At 36.8% G+C, this 16,828-nt stretch overlaps 1 protein-coding gene across 3 annotated transcripts; it reads right to left on the reverse strand.

The window, feature by feature from the left end:
* Positions 1 to 751: 751 nt before the first annotated feature.
* LOC129574590 (protein PF3D7_1417600) lies at positions 752 to 13,632 on the reverse strand. Of its 3 annotated transcripts, XM_055456786.1 has the most exons (9): positions 12,172 to 13,632; positions 11,931 to 11,982; positions 3,834 to 10,632; positions 3,599 to 3,731; positions 3,284 to 3,495; positions 2,663 to 2,962; positions 2,185 to 2,513; positions 1,755 to 1,992; positions 752 to 1,626 (listed from the first exon to the last, which is right to left on the reverse strand). In XM_055456786.1, the coding sequence occupies exons 3-9, from the start codon at positions 7,189 to 7,191 to the stop codon at positions 1,199 to 1,201; spliced, it is 4,998 nt and encodes a 1,665-aa protein (XP_055312761.1). In that variant the 5' UTR covers positions 7,192 to 10,632; positions 11,931 to 11,982; positions 12,172 to 13,632; the 3' UTR covers positions 752 to 1,198. The 3 variants fall into 3 exon arrangements, with proteins under 3 accessions (XP_055312761.1, XP_055312762.1, XP_055312760.1); XM_055456787.1 differs by having other exon boundaries at positions 2,663 to 2,908; positions 11,931 to 13,632; XM_055456785.1 differs by having other exon boundaries at positions 11,931 to 13,632.
* Positions 13,633 to 16,828: the final 3,196 nt, after the last annotated feature.

The raw sequence follows: 16,828 nt of genomic DNA on the forward strand, positions 1-16,828 counted from the left end.
TTTTCGCATGACGCCGCCGCCGCCGCCGCCGCTGCTGCCACCGCCACTGGAGTGTGTATGGTGGAGGAGCAGCTACAGTAGCAATGATCCACGAGAGGATAGAAATTGCGATGAGATGATATGAACACGAAAAAAAACAAAAACACACAATTGAGAGAGAGAAAGAGGTAGCCAGAGCCACTTACTAGCTACTGCAATGCGAACTATATTATTTTATCAAAGATATTCATCGCATTTCTTTCTTTTGGTTACACGAGAAATATTCATTGTCACTGCCGCCGCCGCCACTGCTGTCGCTGTCGCGCTCTGCAATTTAATATTTATTTACGTTTGTTGTTGTCGTTGTTGTTGTTCAGGTCTTCGATTCAATTATTAGTATCATCATGATCGTGAGTGCGAATGTTTTATTGGGTTATTGATTTGGATGTGGGCTCCACTAGGTCAATGACAATCGGAGACGATGACGATTGTGACAAAACGATGAAAAATGGCCAGAGCAGTAAGAGATTCGAGAAAAAATCAAAGAAATTTGGGAGAATGACTGTGAGAGATAGAGAGCGACCAAAAACAAAAGAATTTCACCAACGACACCATCCATCGTCTCTTCATCTCAAACAAGCAAGCAGTTGAGTTGTTGGCATAAATTGCAGAATTTTTAATATATGAAAAATATATTAATGTATTTAGTTTTGTTTGTTTTTTTTTTAGTTGTTGTTGTTTTAAGTTTGTTTGTGGTTTTTTTTTTGTTTGGTTGATTTGCTTAGGTATGATAATAATACATAGAAAGTTTTCTTAAAAAACTTATATTATCCTCGTTTTTCTAATTTGTTACAATTGTTCATGTCAAATGGGGAAAAAAATGATTAGCAAATAAGTTTTGTTAAAGGATGTTTGGAAAAGAAGGAGATACAATTGGTTTTTTTGTTTTTGTTTAAATTTAAATGGAGTTGTTAGTTTTCTTTATTGTCTCTTTTTTTTGTTTTTGTATTGTTTTCGTTCTTAGTTTTATTTTTATTCTTTTTTTCTTCATTTCATTTCTCTGCTTCTTGTATATATTGTTCTGTTCATTGCCAAAAAGCGATTAAATGTCAAAATGTGCTTTCCCCTTTTCGACCGTGTTGAATGTTGAGAGAGCTTTTATCGTTCATGTTGCAGCACCAAAGAGCGGGAGGGGCAGGAAAAATCTTGGTTGATGCAATTATGGACAGCCACATTCTTCGACCACCATTTTTGGCAGATCGCGTTTGATAATCTTTTGATTTTCCTCGTAATAGATGAGTGACATGCTGGAGAATTTGAGTGGTGTACAGCATGGCTGTAGACCGGTTAATCGGTTCATTTTACGATATTCCTCGATCACATGGCTGTGATACGAGCGAAAATTATCGGGTGTACGCATACCGTTGCAATTACCCTGACAATAATTGGCATAGTAACCGTGCGGTGCAATTATCCAATCCTCCCAGCCCAGTTCAGCAAAGCTTACATAGAACTTTTGCTTACAACACTGGCCACGCGCCGCCATTGAACAGTCGGGCGTATGACGGCGCACACGTTTCATTACATGCGGATCGGTATAGATCACCAGGAATGGACGAACCGGATCCAAACTGCCGTTTAGTTTATCTACAGGCAAGAAAAAGGAATAAAAAAAATGAAATTATTTCGGTGTCACAAACCCACTGTGAAGAATTGAATTTCCGACTATTTCCACGTTCCTATCGTTCACGGAACTAGAACTCGTCAGGACTCACCATTTCGCAATAAATTCGGCTTGGCCCTTGCTTTGGCATTTTTCGTTGGCTTGCCATCAAATAAATGGATTTTGATGCGATCCGCACAACCGGAACAATCCACCAGAAATCGCAATCGGCTCTTGCCCCCATTTGCATACCATTGACGTACGGTCGATGTTACATCTAATTTCTGCCACCCAAGTCGTGACACATGAACACTTTTGCTGGCGCTTAATTTTATATGTTGATTTGGTTCCTATTTTTTTTTTCAAGGAGATTGCATTTAATTGGAGCTAATTGGTTTCTGCATAAAAATTGTTTTTTTTTTCTAACCAGACTTCTTCTTTTGGCTTGTTATATTTGTGTCTCTTTTTCTCAATTCTTATTAGTTTCTTTTTAATCGTTTATTTTGTTTTTAAATGGTTAGTAGTAGCTTTATGTGTCTTACCGAAGTCGGTTCATCGATGCGAAATACCCAGAGTCGGAAAAAGTTTCGATGATTGTTGGTTCGATGGCGATGTTTACCCTTCGCTTTGTGATGTTTGGTCACATTTTTCTTTTTATTGTTGATCTTCGGTGCCAGTTCATCAACTTTGATCCATAGAAATGCACGACGAACACGTGTATCTGAATTGAAATCGGTATTTGATTGTTGATATTGTGTTTGTTCCATCGTTGAGGTTGCGCTTTGCGATGCTGATGAAGATGCAGATGATTTTACCAATTCTTCGCGAATTCTCATCTCATGGGAACCTAATATCACTGATTTGCTTTGAGCTTTTGTTTCATTTGGAACATTGTGCAACGGAAGAAGTTGAAAAAGTTAAACAATTTAAATTGTCAACGAAAATTTGTTTGAAGTGGAAAAAAAAAGAAACAAAACTAAGCAAGATTAAATTGTCGTCTATTTTCATCATTTATCTTACCAATTTGCTTGGCATCCATCGATTGATGGTCGACTTGTCTTCGTCGTCGTTTACGCTTGCGCACTTGCCGATTTGCAATAATATCGCCCTTGCATTTGGTTCGTTGCTTCAATTTATTATCACTGCTATTGTTTGTTTGGTGCAACGGCGACGACGACGACAACGATGACGCCGCCGACGTGTGATTCAACTGTGCCGATTGTGAAATGGCATCAGATCGAGCTGAATTGCTGTTATCACTTTCATCTAATCCATTGGTCGATACAAATTCAATTAAAGGTTGATGATTGAAATAACTACCTAGAATTACATCGATTACAGTTTGATACGCCTTTTAGTATTTTTCAGTGTACACACACGTAATAAATATGTATCGGAAACGTTTGATTACAACAACGACAGAAGAATAAAACATAAAACAAACACACAGCAATGGCCTCTAGTTGGCCATCGCACAATAAATGTAACTATGTGTACTAAGTGAAGCATCCATTCTAAAAAAAAAACACCGAAGAACATGCATCCCATTTCATGCGAAAGGTAATGGTTAACAACTAACATTTAACACACACACACACACACACGCAATCGATCGCATTGCATCTTTGGTTGGTTTGTTACCTTTTTCTGCAAAAATGATTATCTCGCGTGTTCGCCCATAAAAATCATCAGATTCAATGTCGTTCGTTTCCTCGGCAAATATGTCCGCAGCGAATGGGAATTTTTCTTCGTCACTGTTACTGCTGCGGCTACGGTTGTCGTTTCTATCGTTGCCGGAGAAATGAGGTCGCTCAAATTGATACACTTGCTGATTTGGATCGTCATTCAGTTGACTGGGCAATGGCAAAATATGGGAGGGGGGAAACAAATATATACATTTTCGTTCAAATATCAAGCTATGACTAAAACTAAAGGAGAGAATTGGCAATTGCATACATTGCGGGCATTAATTTGTGTTTCACATTTTTGTTGAGCTTTGATTGATGTTTTTGCTTTTGCATTTGCTTTTGCTTGTGTCGCTGCTTTTGTCCGTGTTGTTTGCGATGGTGTCCACGTCTCCCAGGATTTTCTGTGGAAATTTATGCAAAAAATGGTTGAAATTTTTTGCTGTTCATCTTCATTTCAAACCAATACTAATGGAATGAAAAATTAGAAATAAACCGAAATTTACCGTTCGATTGTGGCAAAGTATTGTCATCGCCTCGATACAGTGTATTCATGATAACATGATTTGGTAGGGTGGTGGTAATATTTGGTTTTTGCTTGAGTCCCAATTTCATTAGAATTTGATACTTGATCGATTCCAATCGCATGAGATAGCTGTTCAATGCATTTGTCGACGATCGTGATGACAAGGACGCTTCATTTGCGCTTCCATTGACATTTTTCTTTACTTTTCGATTGCTTTTGCCGTGATTGCTAATCCGAATCATTGATTCAGCAGTTATGCGATTAACATTCGATTGCTTTTCAATCGTCAACGGTATTTTCGAATCAAATTGCATTCTCTTCTCCTTCGCGACATCATTATCAATTGCTGCTGTAGCAACCGTATTATTTGATTGTTGCTGCTGCTGTTGCTGACTTTGGTTTTTAACATTGTTTGCATTGACTTGATCAAAATTTAATACTTTAATAGTACAATTGTTTTCATTTAAAGTGAAATTTAGCTTATAATTTTTAACAATATTTCTTGCATCAGTAGCATTGTGGCCATCGATCGCACCACCATCAGCAATCATACTGGTGCTAATGGTGGCTGAATTATTATCATTTTCATCGTTCATGCCATGCATATCATTATTATTGTCATTCATTGTATCATTGTTAAGAATAAATCTATGATTCGTAGCAAATAATTGAATAAATTGTTTTTGTTTTTTGACTCGTTGAAATTTTGCTGGTGTTGAATGTTGTTTTGGTTGTTGTTGGAAGTTTAGCGATTTAGATTTATTGCCATTCGTTTGTATTGCGTAATAATTTTTACGATTGTTTATATTACGACTACTAATTATCCTAATGTAATGTTCAAATGTAGAAATTGGACTATAATTGTTAATTGAAATATGTTTAGCTGCATGGGTGTCGGCTTGAATTGGCGTCGTCTTCGTCGTTGTCACTTTCTTAACGACATCATTAGTGGTTTTTGTTAGATTGTTGTTGGTTTTAAGTGATGATTTGGAAAGGAAAATGGAATTGAAATTGTCGTGGCGCATAAAAAGCTTGGCTGCTGTGGTGGTAGTTGCTGCCGTTGTCTTGACCGCAACCATTGCATGGCTAACATTGTTGCTGCCAGCTTCTGTATCAGAGCTATCGATAATAATATTTTGCAAAATTTCATCATCATTTGAATGGAGATTTGGATTTTGGCGAGAATTAAATTGATTTGGAATTTTGGCTAATGATAAATTGCCCAATAAACCGGCGATTCGTGGATAATTTTTCAGACTTTGTTGCAACATCGACTCATTCCATTCAATGTCATCATTATTATTATTCGTTCGATCGGAAATGGAAGCGTTAAAAAAACGAAACAGCTTTTGATGACCTGATTCGGTAGCGGTGACAGTGGAGCGCAATGATCGTGGCAGAACGTATATCCTAACCGATGATGGATCATTTACATCCACACCATTTCCATCATTATCATTATCATCACCAGCAGCTTGTGAATCCGGAGTTGTGATCGAACTACTAGTGCCTTCGACACAATTCAAGCATACCGATGCAATTTTAGCTAGAAGAATGCGCTTAATATGATTGCTGTGATTATTAGTGAAATTCAATGTGGCTGACGATTGTGGATTGTTGTACTTTGGAATGTCACTTTCGGTTGCATCCGCATGACTAAGCGCTGGTGCATTATCAATTTGACGATGGTTGGAAAATTGAATACGTTGCTTATTTATCTGGATTTGAGTAGTAGTTGCATTACTTGGACTGTTTAATAAATCGAAGTGATTGTTATAGTTGCTAATATTATCTAGTTGGTATAGAAAATAGTAATTTTTTAATTTAGAATTAAAAAAATGATCGTCGAATGGTTGTGTGGTTGTTGGTTTTGCGCTAGATTGCTGGTGCTGGTGTTGGTGTTCCAGCTGCAGATCGATCGATCGCTTACGTTTGCTAGGATGGGCTGCAGCGGCGGCGGCGGCAACACTGATTGAGTGTGATTTCATTGCATTGGCTCCATTAATTTGGCCTGCGTGCAAATCGAAATGCTTTTTATGTAAATCCCGTAACAATACATTCGTACGATTGATCGATGTGAGAATTGTGTCAGTATTGAGGTTTGGTTCATCGGTTGTTGCTGTGGCATATCGGCGAGTGATTTTATGGATTCCTCGGGTGGCCAATTTTTGTGACTGATGATCATTATCATCATCATCATCGATTGAGCTGAGAACATATAAAATGTGTTTGAGCGATGCCGGTGGCTCTTCGATTGGTTGTTGACGGTCGTTTGGCATTGTAGTTGGCCTCATCGGTTTAAGTGTTCTCGTAGCTAGGCTCAATGTGTGAAACCGACGCATGTTTGTATTGTCTTTGGTTTGTGTGGCAGAAAAATGATATCGTTTCGTCACAAATGCTCGAAATCGTTTGATTACGGAATGATGGTGATGGTGGTAGTGGTGGTGCAGTGATTCTCTAACGCTCATAACATCAGGTATTCGGTTGGTATCGTGTACATCTAATCTATTCAATGTGTGATTGCTTTGCATGTTCTGTACACGTCCGCTGGTTGAATTCGGTTCTTGTTCTTGTTGTCGGAACAAATCTAAACTAAAACTAGCATTTGGATTGGTCTTTTTACTACGTGTTTTTATGATTGATATACGTTGTTGTTGTTTTCGACGTTCATACGATGAGATCGAACCACTTGAATCGACCACAGCATGATTTGCATCTAAATTGTTTTCACTACGTTTGTCATATGTGTTTGACACGTTTGATATCAGCAACAATGCCGCCGATTGCGATTGTGTGTCATGGGCTTTTTCCGTTCGATTTGTCATTGACGGCGTCGGCGTCGGCGTCGCTGTCGACGATGCTAGCAGCCATTTAATCGGCTCAATTGTTGTACTGCTGAAACTTGCATTTGCAAATCCATTCACACTACTGTCACAATGCACAAAACCAACTGAACCACTGCCACCATCTCCAAACGGCCACAGCCATGGCCACAGGCACAACACAATTAGCGTAATAAAAACTTTTGTAAAACCTCTTTGACTATGTTTAGTATACTTTAGCACCACCGATTCATCGTCAGTGCCATCGTTTGACGGACGATTACGGCTACGATGATCATGCGTGGATCCATTGAAATCGCTGGCCGGTTCACACGCAACATCACCACCGATCTCATTCACGTACTGAACGTAGCGTTCTGTCGCTGTTGGTAGTTTTTCGATTGATTTTGGGATGTACAGCATTTCATCATATTTTGATATCGATACATCGATCTGCCCAGTTTGTTTGTTCGACGTCGTTGTTGCTGCTGCTCTGATTGCAAATTTCTCTTGCATTTGTATTAAATATCTGTATTGTTATTGTGTATATAGTTTTAATTTTTTGTTTGTCTGTTCTTAGCTTTTGAGTATTTAAAAAGGGATATTACTCGTTAATTGTCGTGATTTCTTTTTAATAAAATTGTTTGGTTGTGTTTTAATGTGAACGTATGTGTGAAAGAGATTGAAAGAAGGGATAGGAAAAGAGAGATTTAGAGAAGGAGAGAGATAGATAGAATGGAGAGTGTTAGAGAGATACGCGCATATGTATGTAACAATACTAAGTGAATGATGATGAGTGTGATCAAAAATTTCTTGTAGATTGTTTGATTTCAATTATTGTCACGTATTTGCTCTTTTTATTTTGTTATCGTTTGTTTTATCAATGGAGAAAATGAAGAGAGAAAATGAAAAAAATCAATCATATTTTTTCCATTCGTGTTTGTGTATTCGAAATCGAAAGCTAGATTGAAAAATGATTAAATTGTTCAAACATAGAAAATGTGTGGTCCAAGGGTAAGTAACGGAGTCGCCCTATTTTAACTCTCCACGCTAGTGTCCGTGTGTCTGTCTCTCTCGATTATAAGAATCTCTATCTACTTAATTGTTAGGCTTAAGGATCAGTTAGCTCAGTTTGTTGGGGAGGGGGTGTGAGTGAGTGAGTGTGTGCTTGGATACAAACCTAGAAGAATTATTTGATTTTATATAAATTTTCCTTTTAGATTAACTGTGATATGTATTGAATGCATGTGTATGTGTAGGGATTTTTGTTGGTTTTTTTTAAATATATGTATCCAAGATGATTATTGAAAAGAATGGAGAAAGAGGGTGTGTGTGTATCGGTTTGTGTGACTGGCTGAATGAGAAGGAAATGTTAATCAGGTTCTCCGTTTAAGGCTTGAGTAAAATGAATGCAGCCTTATTAACGTTCGTTTCTTCTTCGAACTCGTCAACAATGTCTACATCGATTGCTTTTCCGATGGTTGGTCTTCGATTCGATTGGTTTTTCTAAATTATTTTTTGCTACTCTTCGATAGATTTTTCCCGTATGTTGCCGTGTTTTATTCGGTTGTTATTCGTCTCTGTCTCTTGAGTGCAGAATGACCAGCAATGTTCTTAATATTGTATTTTATGCCACAAATGTGTGTCGAATAAATAACAAAAATTTGTTAAATAACTTTCCTATCTAGCTAACTGTGTGTTCAACTTACAATTCATTAAAGAGATTTGTTTTTTTTTTGTATTTAATATTGTTTGGTTTTTCGTTTTAAATTTTCATTTAGAATATTAGCGTAATTGTAACTCTTAATCGGACTTCATTAATTCGTTTTTTTCTTGCTTTTACTTTTTCTTCTTCTTAGTGTTCACCTTTCTTTTGCTTTATTTTCGATCAATTTTTGCTGTGCTTAACCACTTGAATTATTTCTTGTTTGTCAATCGCTTTCATAAATTTCATTCGCATTTTTCTTTTTAACATTCACTTTTCTTTTTAACAATATTTGGTTGTTTTTGTAGAGGAATGCTGTCGATGATAAAATGGATGAAATTGGTGTATGAGTGAATTATCTCAAACGGTAAAGAGCAAGTAGAAAAAACATTTAAAATTGTTTTTTGTGTTTTGTTGTAATTGAAATGGAATTTTGAGAATAGGAAATTTTAATATATATATAAATTAGTTGTGTGTTAAATCACTCTGGTAAAATCTCGATTTTCTCTTTGTGTAAAATGATTGGAAAAGAATGTGTGAAAGAGTTGTTTTTTTCCGGTTGTATTTTGAAAGTTTTTGCTTTTTATTCTTATTTATCTTGAACTCACTGGCTTTACTTTATTCTTTTTTTTCTGGCTTTAACTTGCTTGGTTTTCGTCTTTTAGACCGTATTTTCCGTTATCTATGTTCTTCTTTCCTTTTTAGTTATCTTGAATGCTAAATAAGATTTGATTGGAAAAAATTTAATCTATAAATTGGTTAATTATTACTTAATTGTTCAATTGTATTCACATTAAATGTGTTTCTTTTTGTTGTATCATTTCTTCATTCATCCAAGACAAATTGAACTGTGAATGTGTGTGTCTTTATTATTATTGTTTGAATTTTCTTTAATTATTTGGACGGCACGAAATTTTATGCAGTTGAATTCATTCACAATTCAATTGGTATAAATATTGATCAATGTTTTTTTATTGTTCCTCTGTTCGTTTCCTCTCTTATCTCTTTCGTTTTTTTTTACTACGTGTAATATATTTTATGAAAATGTAATTCAGATTGACCTTTGCGAATAAATTCAATTATTTATAAGAATTCGTTGTTGCTCTCTCGCTGTCTCTGTCTGTCTTTTGTTGGTTTACACCGAGAAAAGTAAAATAACGCTTAAAAAATGATTAACATCAAAACGAACGAATAAGGCAAACAATAAACAATGATAACATTGAACATTTGACAAAAAATGCAACACTGATCAGTGTCATTTCAACTAAATTGTTTGCTTGGAGAGAGCTTGTATTGGGTTTTAGCTATTTGGTTGTTTGTGTATAATTGCAAATATGGTTAAAAAGTTGAACGTACAAAATTGTTCCGCTTTCTGTATCTCTTGTCTTGAGTTTTGTCACTCTATGTCGATTGATTGTGTGTGTGTGTGTGTATTGATGATGAAATCAACAAACAGGCACTAATTCAAATTGTTTCAACAGAAATCGGGCCAATCAACAAATTGCTACTATTTTTATTGTTAAAAATTGTATTTCATTCCAAATTTTTGTTTTTTTTTTCGTCAGACTGTATCGAGTTTTGAGAGTGAAGATGTGAGGGTGTTTTTTGTTTGTTTCGAATTAACTACACTTGATTTATCTATAACAATTTAGGCTCATCCATCATCACTAATTTTCAAAACTTTGCGTCATTGGCTACTGACAAATAATTTAAATGGTTGTCACTTCCGTGTTTTTTCTCTTCTTTTCTTTTGTTTTTTTTTTATTATTTGTTGTTCTGTGTGGATAAAATCAACGTTTAATTTAGACTACTAACTGTTAATTATTTGTTAAATGTTTAATTTGTTTTTTTTCTTTCTTAAAGCAAATGCTTATCTGAAGACACTTTAGTGTAATGCCCGGCGATAATGCAACAATGGTGGTAGCTTATGATACGGATTCGGATAAACCATAAAATTTTGATCAATTTCATATGGAGCAGCATTTTCGTTTTTTTCGTCATATATGACAACAACATCTATATTCGATGGCGGCTACAGTAGCGCGATGGCAAATTTCTTGAGAGAAAGAGGAAAAATGGCGGCTCAAACTGATGTGATCCTTCCTCTATCGTTGTCGTTGTCGTCGTCGTTGTCCTTGTTGACCGTACAAAATGGTTGGCTCGAAACTTTCTATTTTTATTGGTTTGTTACTGTATTGAAATCGCATACGATGATTGTGTTGCTTTTTAGATTGTGATGTTCAATGACTTTCCTGGAAATAACAAGAGAGAGAGAGAGAGAGAGAGAGAGAGAGAGAGAGAGAGAAAAAAAAGCATGTGAATGAAGAAAAAAACTGTATGGATTACTGTACTGCAGGAAAAATGGAATAAGAAGAGTTGGAGCGTGCGTGAGCGAGTTGAATGATTTATAACCACAGGTGGTTTTACTATAACTATAACGTGATGCGGTAGCCGAAAGTGAGTGAGCGAGTGCGAATAGAGAGGGATAGAGCGATCGATTTTCGAACACCTGTTTGCCGCATGAAATCAACCATTTTTCACAAGTGATTTCACACTGCGGTCGTTGTTTTCGGTGGTGGTTGTGGTTGATGTCGTCATCGTCGCCGCAACCTATCTCAATGACACTATTTCCGTTTGCAATTTCACACGCTCACTTTGTATGAAGATGAATCGCAATTTTAAATTCAACATATTACAGACAAAACGAAAATTAAAATTAAGTGTAATTCAAAAGGCACGCACAGTACATAAGAGCCAATGCAAAAGTCAATTGATGCGCATAAGTAGCGCCACCTCTAATGATTACGGAGAGTTACCATAAGTCGTATGCAATTGATGTTGAGAAAAAGAAGAAGAAGAAGTAGACATTCTATTCATTTACATGGCAATAATGGCAATCAGTAGAGATGGTGCTCATGTGCCGATCATATAACTGTTACAACCCTTCGGTGTAATTAAAGCGACGGGCACCACAAACACCATCATAAATAAATCGTTATGAAAAATTGCAATTCCACCAAACACACAAGTCATTATTTTGGAATGTGAAGCAGCGGCAGTAGCAACGGTGACAACAGCAGCAGCAGTAGAAAATTAGTGCCATTTTGTGGGCACAACACACTTCTGCATAAGCATCTTTCGCATCCGTCGTTCTTGCACTGCATAGAAGAGACAGTATGTCTCCCATCGTAGCCGTTGTCGTCGTCATCGTCATCGTTGTACCATCGCACATTCGCTTCGTCAATTTCGTTTCATTTCGGTTTAGTTTGGTTTGGTTGTGCATTTTTTTTTTCGTTCGAACTCAACTGTTCATACATTATTTCGCTTGATTTCGTGTGTCTCTCGAAAGCGTTATTCGCTTCACTGCTACTGCTGCTCATTTTAAAACAGTAAACAGTTTAATACGATTTGGCAAAGCCCGACTCACTACCACCATGCATATAATGTGTGGTGTGTGGTGTGGTAGAGAAATGGACAATGAGACTGAGAAAAAAAAGAGAGAGAGCATTGTATGTCTAATAACGTGCATTGGCTGTTGCCATGTACTTACTTGTAGTCGAAAAATACATTAATCGCCATAATAATAACTGTAAAATATTGATCTGAAGATGTTCACGAGTAATGGCGGCAATGGCGGCAGCGGCAGCATCACCCATAAAATATCAACAACGGATACAATAACAACAACAGTAGCAAAGAACAGAGTGAGATTTTTTTTTAAAGAGAAATCAACGACAAAACAGAAAAAAAAATTAATACGAATCGAGTCACACACTGGGAGAGAAACATACACAGAGAGAGGAAAATTGAGTCACAAGCAATAGAGTTGTATGTCCTTGCGCACGCACGCACTTTTATTGAGATGACTTGGATGATTTTATTGTGTACTGCTGTATGAACTTTAACGAGGAATGTTCAACTTCTTTTTCTCGCAACTTTTCTATCTATCTCGCTTGCTTCGATGTTTTTCTTTTTTCTTCGCTCCTCATAAAATTCCGGATGGTTATGTTATTTGGTTCTCTTTCTCTCGTTGGTTTCGTCTTTGGTTGATTATTGCACTGAACAAAATTACCACTTGAGAACAATACATCGGCTTCTTAGGATTTTTTTAAATTTGAATTATTCCACATTTATTTCGGTTTTCTCTTTTTAATCGAAGAATGTATTGGACGATGTCCACGTTTTCTATTTTTCCTCTTTTTTTAGTTACAAATTCACATTTTTTTTTTATTTCAACACAATTTCACTAGCTATTTTCTTTAAAAAATAATCCTCTTCCTCTTTAATTTGTTATTGTCGTTGAAACTTATATTCTAAGGCATTCAAGTTGGAGAAAAATCTATATATTTTTTGTTGTTGTTGTTGAAAGATTATTATATTCAATAGAAAATATTTTGTGTAAGTTTAAATGTTATTTAAATTGGAGCTTTCAAAATATGTGTGTGGAATTGGTAAAACTGAGATTTAAATGCGTTTTTTTTCTTCTTTCAGTTGTGTTGCTATTTGCGAGAAAATGTTTAAACTTTGTATGTTTTCTTGTGTTTTTTTTCCCTAGCGGCACACACTATTTCTCAATTCTAGGCCAATTTAAAATTGTCACTTGGCATTCATTCAGTTGTTAATTACTTTTTCGGATTTCTTTTGCAAAACGAAAACATTTCTCAACGATAAACTTAGCTCTTCTTGCAAAAGAAAAGAAAAAACAACACATCGATCCATTTGGGCCAGTACTTTTGTCTTCATTTCGATTGTTGTTTTTTTTCACTTTCTCGCTCTCTCTTGCTCAAATCCAAAATGTATCGGTTTTAGTGCAGTTTTCCGTTTGGTTTTTCTTCGTCTTTGTTATTTTTTTTTTCATTCAGTTCGATCGTTTTTCAGATATCGAAAATTGGTCTTTTTTGCTTGGCCGCTTGTCATTTCTTCACTTCGAATTCGGCTAAATTGCACTTTAACGTTTGTTAATTACACAACTTTAACTATTTTTGTTAATCACTCGTTAATTACTACGGCCTCGTAACTTTCGCATTCTCGTTCTCTTCTATCTATGTATATGTATGTGTGTGTTCGTGTAATTTTTTTTCTGGGGCGGTTGATGTGAAACGGTTAAATTTTTCTTAATTTATGAACAAATATAGTTTTTTTTTCTTCTTCTTCTCTTCGTTCGGTTGTTTGGTGTGTGAGAGCTGTGTAAACGTAAAAAACTGAATGTAACCTAGTAGAAGGATAACTTTACACTGTTTTCCATTCCACCGAAAAACCTATTCTTCTCTTTCAATCTAGTCAATTTGATGGTTTTGCTGTGCTGCTACCATCGACGCGATATGCGAGTATCAGAGCCAAAAGCTTTTATCTTGAAGTTTGCGCTGTGCGTCGCCGTTTTTCCATATATTTTTTTTCGATTCGGTTCGGTTTCGCCTATATTATAACACACGCGATAGTGTGTTTGATGTTGAGTTTTTTTTTCTGTTTGTCTTCTTTTGGTGTGCGGCGAGGAATAGTTCTTCTCTGCTAGCATTCTATCGGTGTGTGTGTATGTGTTGCAAGTATGTGTGCCGCTATAGTTTTTCGTATAGTGAGCAATGGTGTTCCATTGGTTGCCATTCCATTTCATCGTTTCATATATATATATATATCCATCGCCATTTCTCGACATGTTCATAAGATGTGTGTATTGTGCCGTTTACTATTTCATAGTTTTTTCGTTCGTTCGTTTGTTCATTTATTCGGTTGTGTCTATTCTATATTGTCGCTGTTCGGGTTTATCTATTTTGCCCCCGCTATTTTTTTTTCTTCGAATTTTTCCATGAAAGCGTGCGATCACTTGCTCTCGATTTACACACGAATCTGTGTCTATCCACTCACCAAACGCGTTCACTTAGTCGATTCATCCCTATATCCTTTCATATGCGGCGTTCATTCTCCAACCACTTTGAGCGGCTAGCAGTAGCGGCAACGGCGGTGGCAGCAGCATCGCACAGCCGAAATAACCGAATAAAACTATATTTTGTCTGCAGTCTGCCAGACATACTGGCTTTTATGGCCTCTCTCACATATTCCAATCGGCCAGAGCCCAAACTCGCGAATATTCGTGCACTGCTTCGCTAGCTAGTTGCTGCGTTCATTTGGTTTTTGGGGAGGGAAAATCACGCTAAGACTGACACTGAAGCAATTCAATCGACTCAAATTTTTCGTTTATTTCGGACCTTGAGAGAGCATGGCTATGGCTCAAAACTTATTCAAAATGATTCATACTATCTCTCCAGCCATAGTTTTATGCTGTGTTGCCGCGAAATAAAAACCCACCATCACCAGTAAAATGCCGTCGTTTTCCGTCGCCATCGCCGCTGCTGTCGTAGTCATCGTTGATGTGTTCTGTGAGAATTGCATACAATAGATAAAGATAGACAGTGACTGTTGTCGCATTCACTCTATTCCCTTCTATTTGCACGACAACGACGACAGCGAAGCACACAATCGGCCAGAATGACACGATGAAACGAATACGGACGACGATGAGAACGAGCGCGAACGTAAATAAAGCAATCATAACAATATTTATAATAGTTTTGCTGCTTTTATTGTATTTTCGATGCTGCTGCTTCTTGTTCAGTGAAGAGATGAAAGAGCAGCAACATAAAAACAACCACCAAGCAAACGGAATGAAAATGAACCGAGAAAAAAAAACAACAAAAGTAGCAACAACGGCAATATCGTCTTTGTGCTGTATGGAAAATAGGGAAAAATAGAAGAGAAAAAAACCATGCCGTAGTTATGCATAGCGAGATATGCTGGGGCAGCAGCAGCAGCAGCATCATCATCATCATCATCATCATCATCATCAGTATCGACTGAGCAAAATGCTGGAAAGCAATAAATGTATCGCATGGATATCATTGTCGCGTTTGTCTCTGGCAATCGTGAGTTGAAATGTGCAAAAGCACAGCACATGTCGTTTCGTATCGAAAATGATGAGAAATGCTAGGGGCTAACCACGGATTTTTTTATTGAAAAAATCTGTTTTTATCGCCCAATTTTAATGACATCCGTAAAAAATTGAAAAAATCTGTATATATTGAATTTTATCGTTTAATATCGACTATAAACGTTTAATGTGCTGACGTCATTACCGATTCAAAAATGCTGGAAGTGGGTTTTGGTGGATCCTCAGGATCGTTTAGTACTGCTCCCGATTCTGGAAGTAGATCTTCAGGATGGGCCAGGGCATTGTCAAACCCAGTCTGGTCCATCCTGAAGATCCACCAAAACCCACTTCCAGAATCGGGAGCAGTTCTGAACGATCCTGAGGATACACCAAAACCTGCTTCTAGAACAGTATGCATTCGTTAAAGCGAAAAAATTATTGCAAAAATCGGGCAAAATCGACCAAAATGTGATCATATCGGAATTTATTTGTTTAAATGATAAAAAAATGTTAAAGTCGGTCATTATTGGATATTTTTAAAACCGTGGTTAGCCCCTAGGAAAAATTTTCGGAAATAAAAATGCGTGGAATCTATATATCGTGAATTTTTCTTTTACTATTGCTTCGGATGCTCTGCTAGCGCGAAATTATTGGAAGCAAATTTACGCGTAACACAAATGATTGCCATTTTTCCGTTGTCTGTTGGATGTTGGTATGTGTGTGTGTATATATTGTGCTGTTTGACATTGATGATGGTGATGGTGAGATGGGTTGGATACAAAGGCGCCGAATAATGGGTCAATTGAACTGAAATTGATGACTGTCAATCGATTCAATTTCGCTGTACCGATCGAAGTGCCGGATTTAGCCGGCCAGTGGGCCAACATAAGTCATGTTGTTGTCGATGCCGGTGACGGGCGACAATGATGTGACCGATGAACAAAACTATCCGGTAAACATTTCACATTCGCATTTATTGACCCCGGCGAATCATAAGCACGCCGATTGTTATATAATTTCATCGAAACGATTCATTCGTACTGACAGAGTCAAGTTGTAAGGGCATGCATAAGCAATTGAAACTATCTTCGCATACAAACTATCAAACTTTATGTCCGCTATTGATGCTGCTGATGATGGTGCTATTACTACTCTCACTGTTACGAGTAATAATGAGTTTAATACATGCAAGAAATAAAAAAACCAAAGCAAAAGAAGAGAAAGATTGAGTCAGAAAAAAATCGAAGGGAAAAAAACCGAACGAACGAAATGAAGGAAAACGAAAAAGCGGTAGATCTCAGCAATCGACGACAACGACAATGACGACAAACGACGGCCAAGCATTAACCAAACTTCTTTAAGTGCATCGCAACAAAAAAAATTAAACGATTCGATCTGGGTAGACAGACAGACAGCCAGCTAGCCTGTGTGTGATATCAAAGCGCGCGCGCCCCGTAATAGTCGTAGTAGTGAATTCGAAGGAAAAACATATACATATATATATATATATATATATATAGATAGAG

The sequence above is a fragment of the Sitodiplosis mosellana genome, unplaced genomic scaffold, assembly GCF_009176505.1.
Source record: "Sitodiplosis mosellana isolate CC-2019 unplaced genomic scaffold, AAFC_SMos_1.0 Smas_scaffold_6165, whole genome shotgun sequence".
NCBI classification, from domain to species: domain Eukaryota; kingdom Metazoa; phylum Arthropoda; class Insecta; order Diptera; family Cecidomyiidae; genus Sitodiplosis; species Sitodiplosis mosellana.

Coding starts and splice junctions, on each gene's coding strand:
- LOC129574590 (XM_055456786.1), bottom strand. CDS start 7,191: ATGCAAGAGAAATTTGCAATCAGAGCAGCAGCAACAACGACGTCGAAC. Junction 3,732..3,833: donor TACTTTGCCACAATCGAACG/GTAAATTTCGGT, acceptor AAATTTCCACAG/AAAATCCTGGGAGACGTGGA. Junction 2,963..3,283: donor AATCATTTTTGCAGAAAAAG/GTAACAAACCAA, acceptor ATGTAATTCTAG/GTAGTTATTTCAATCATCAA.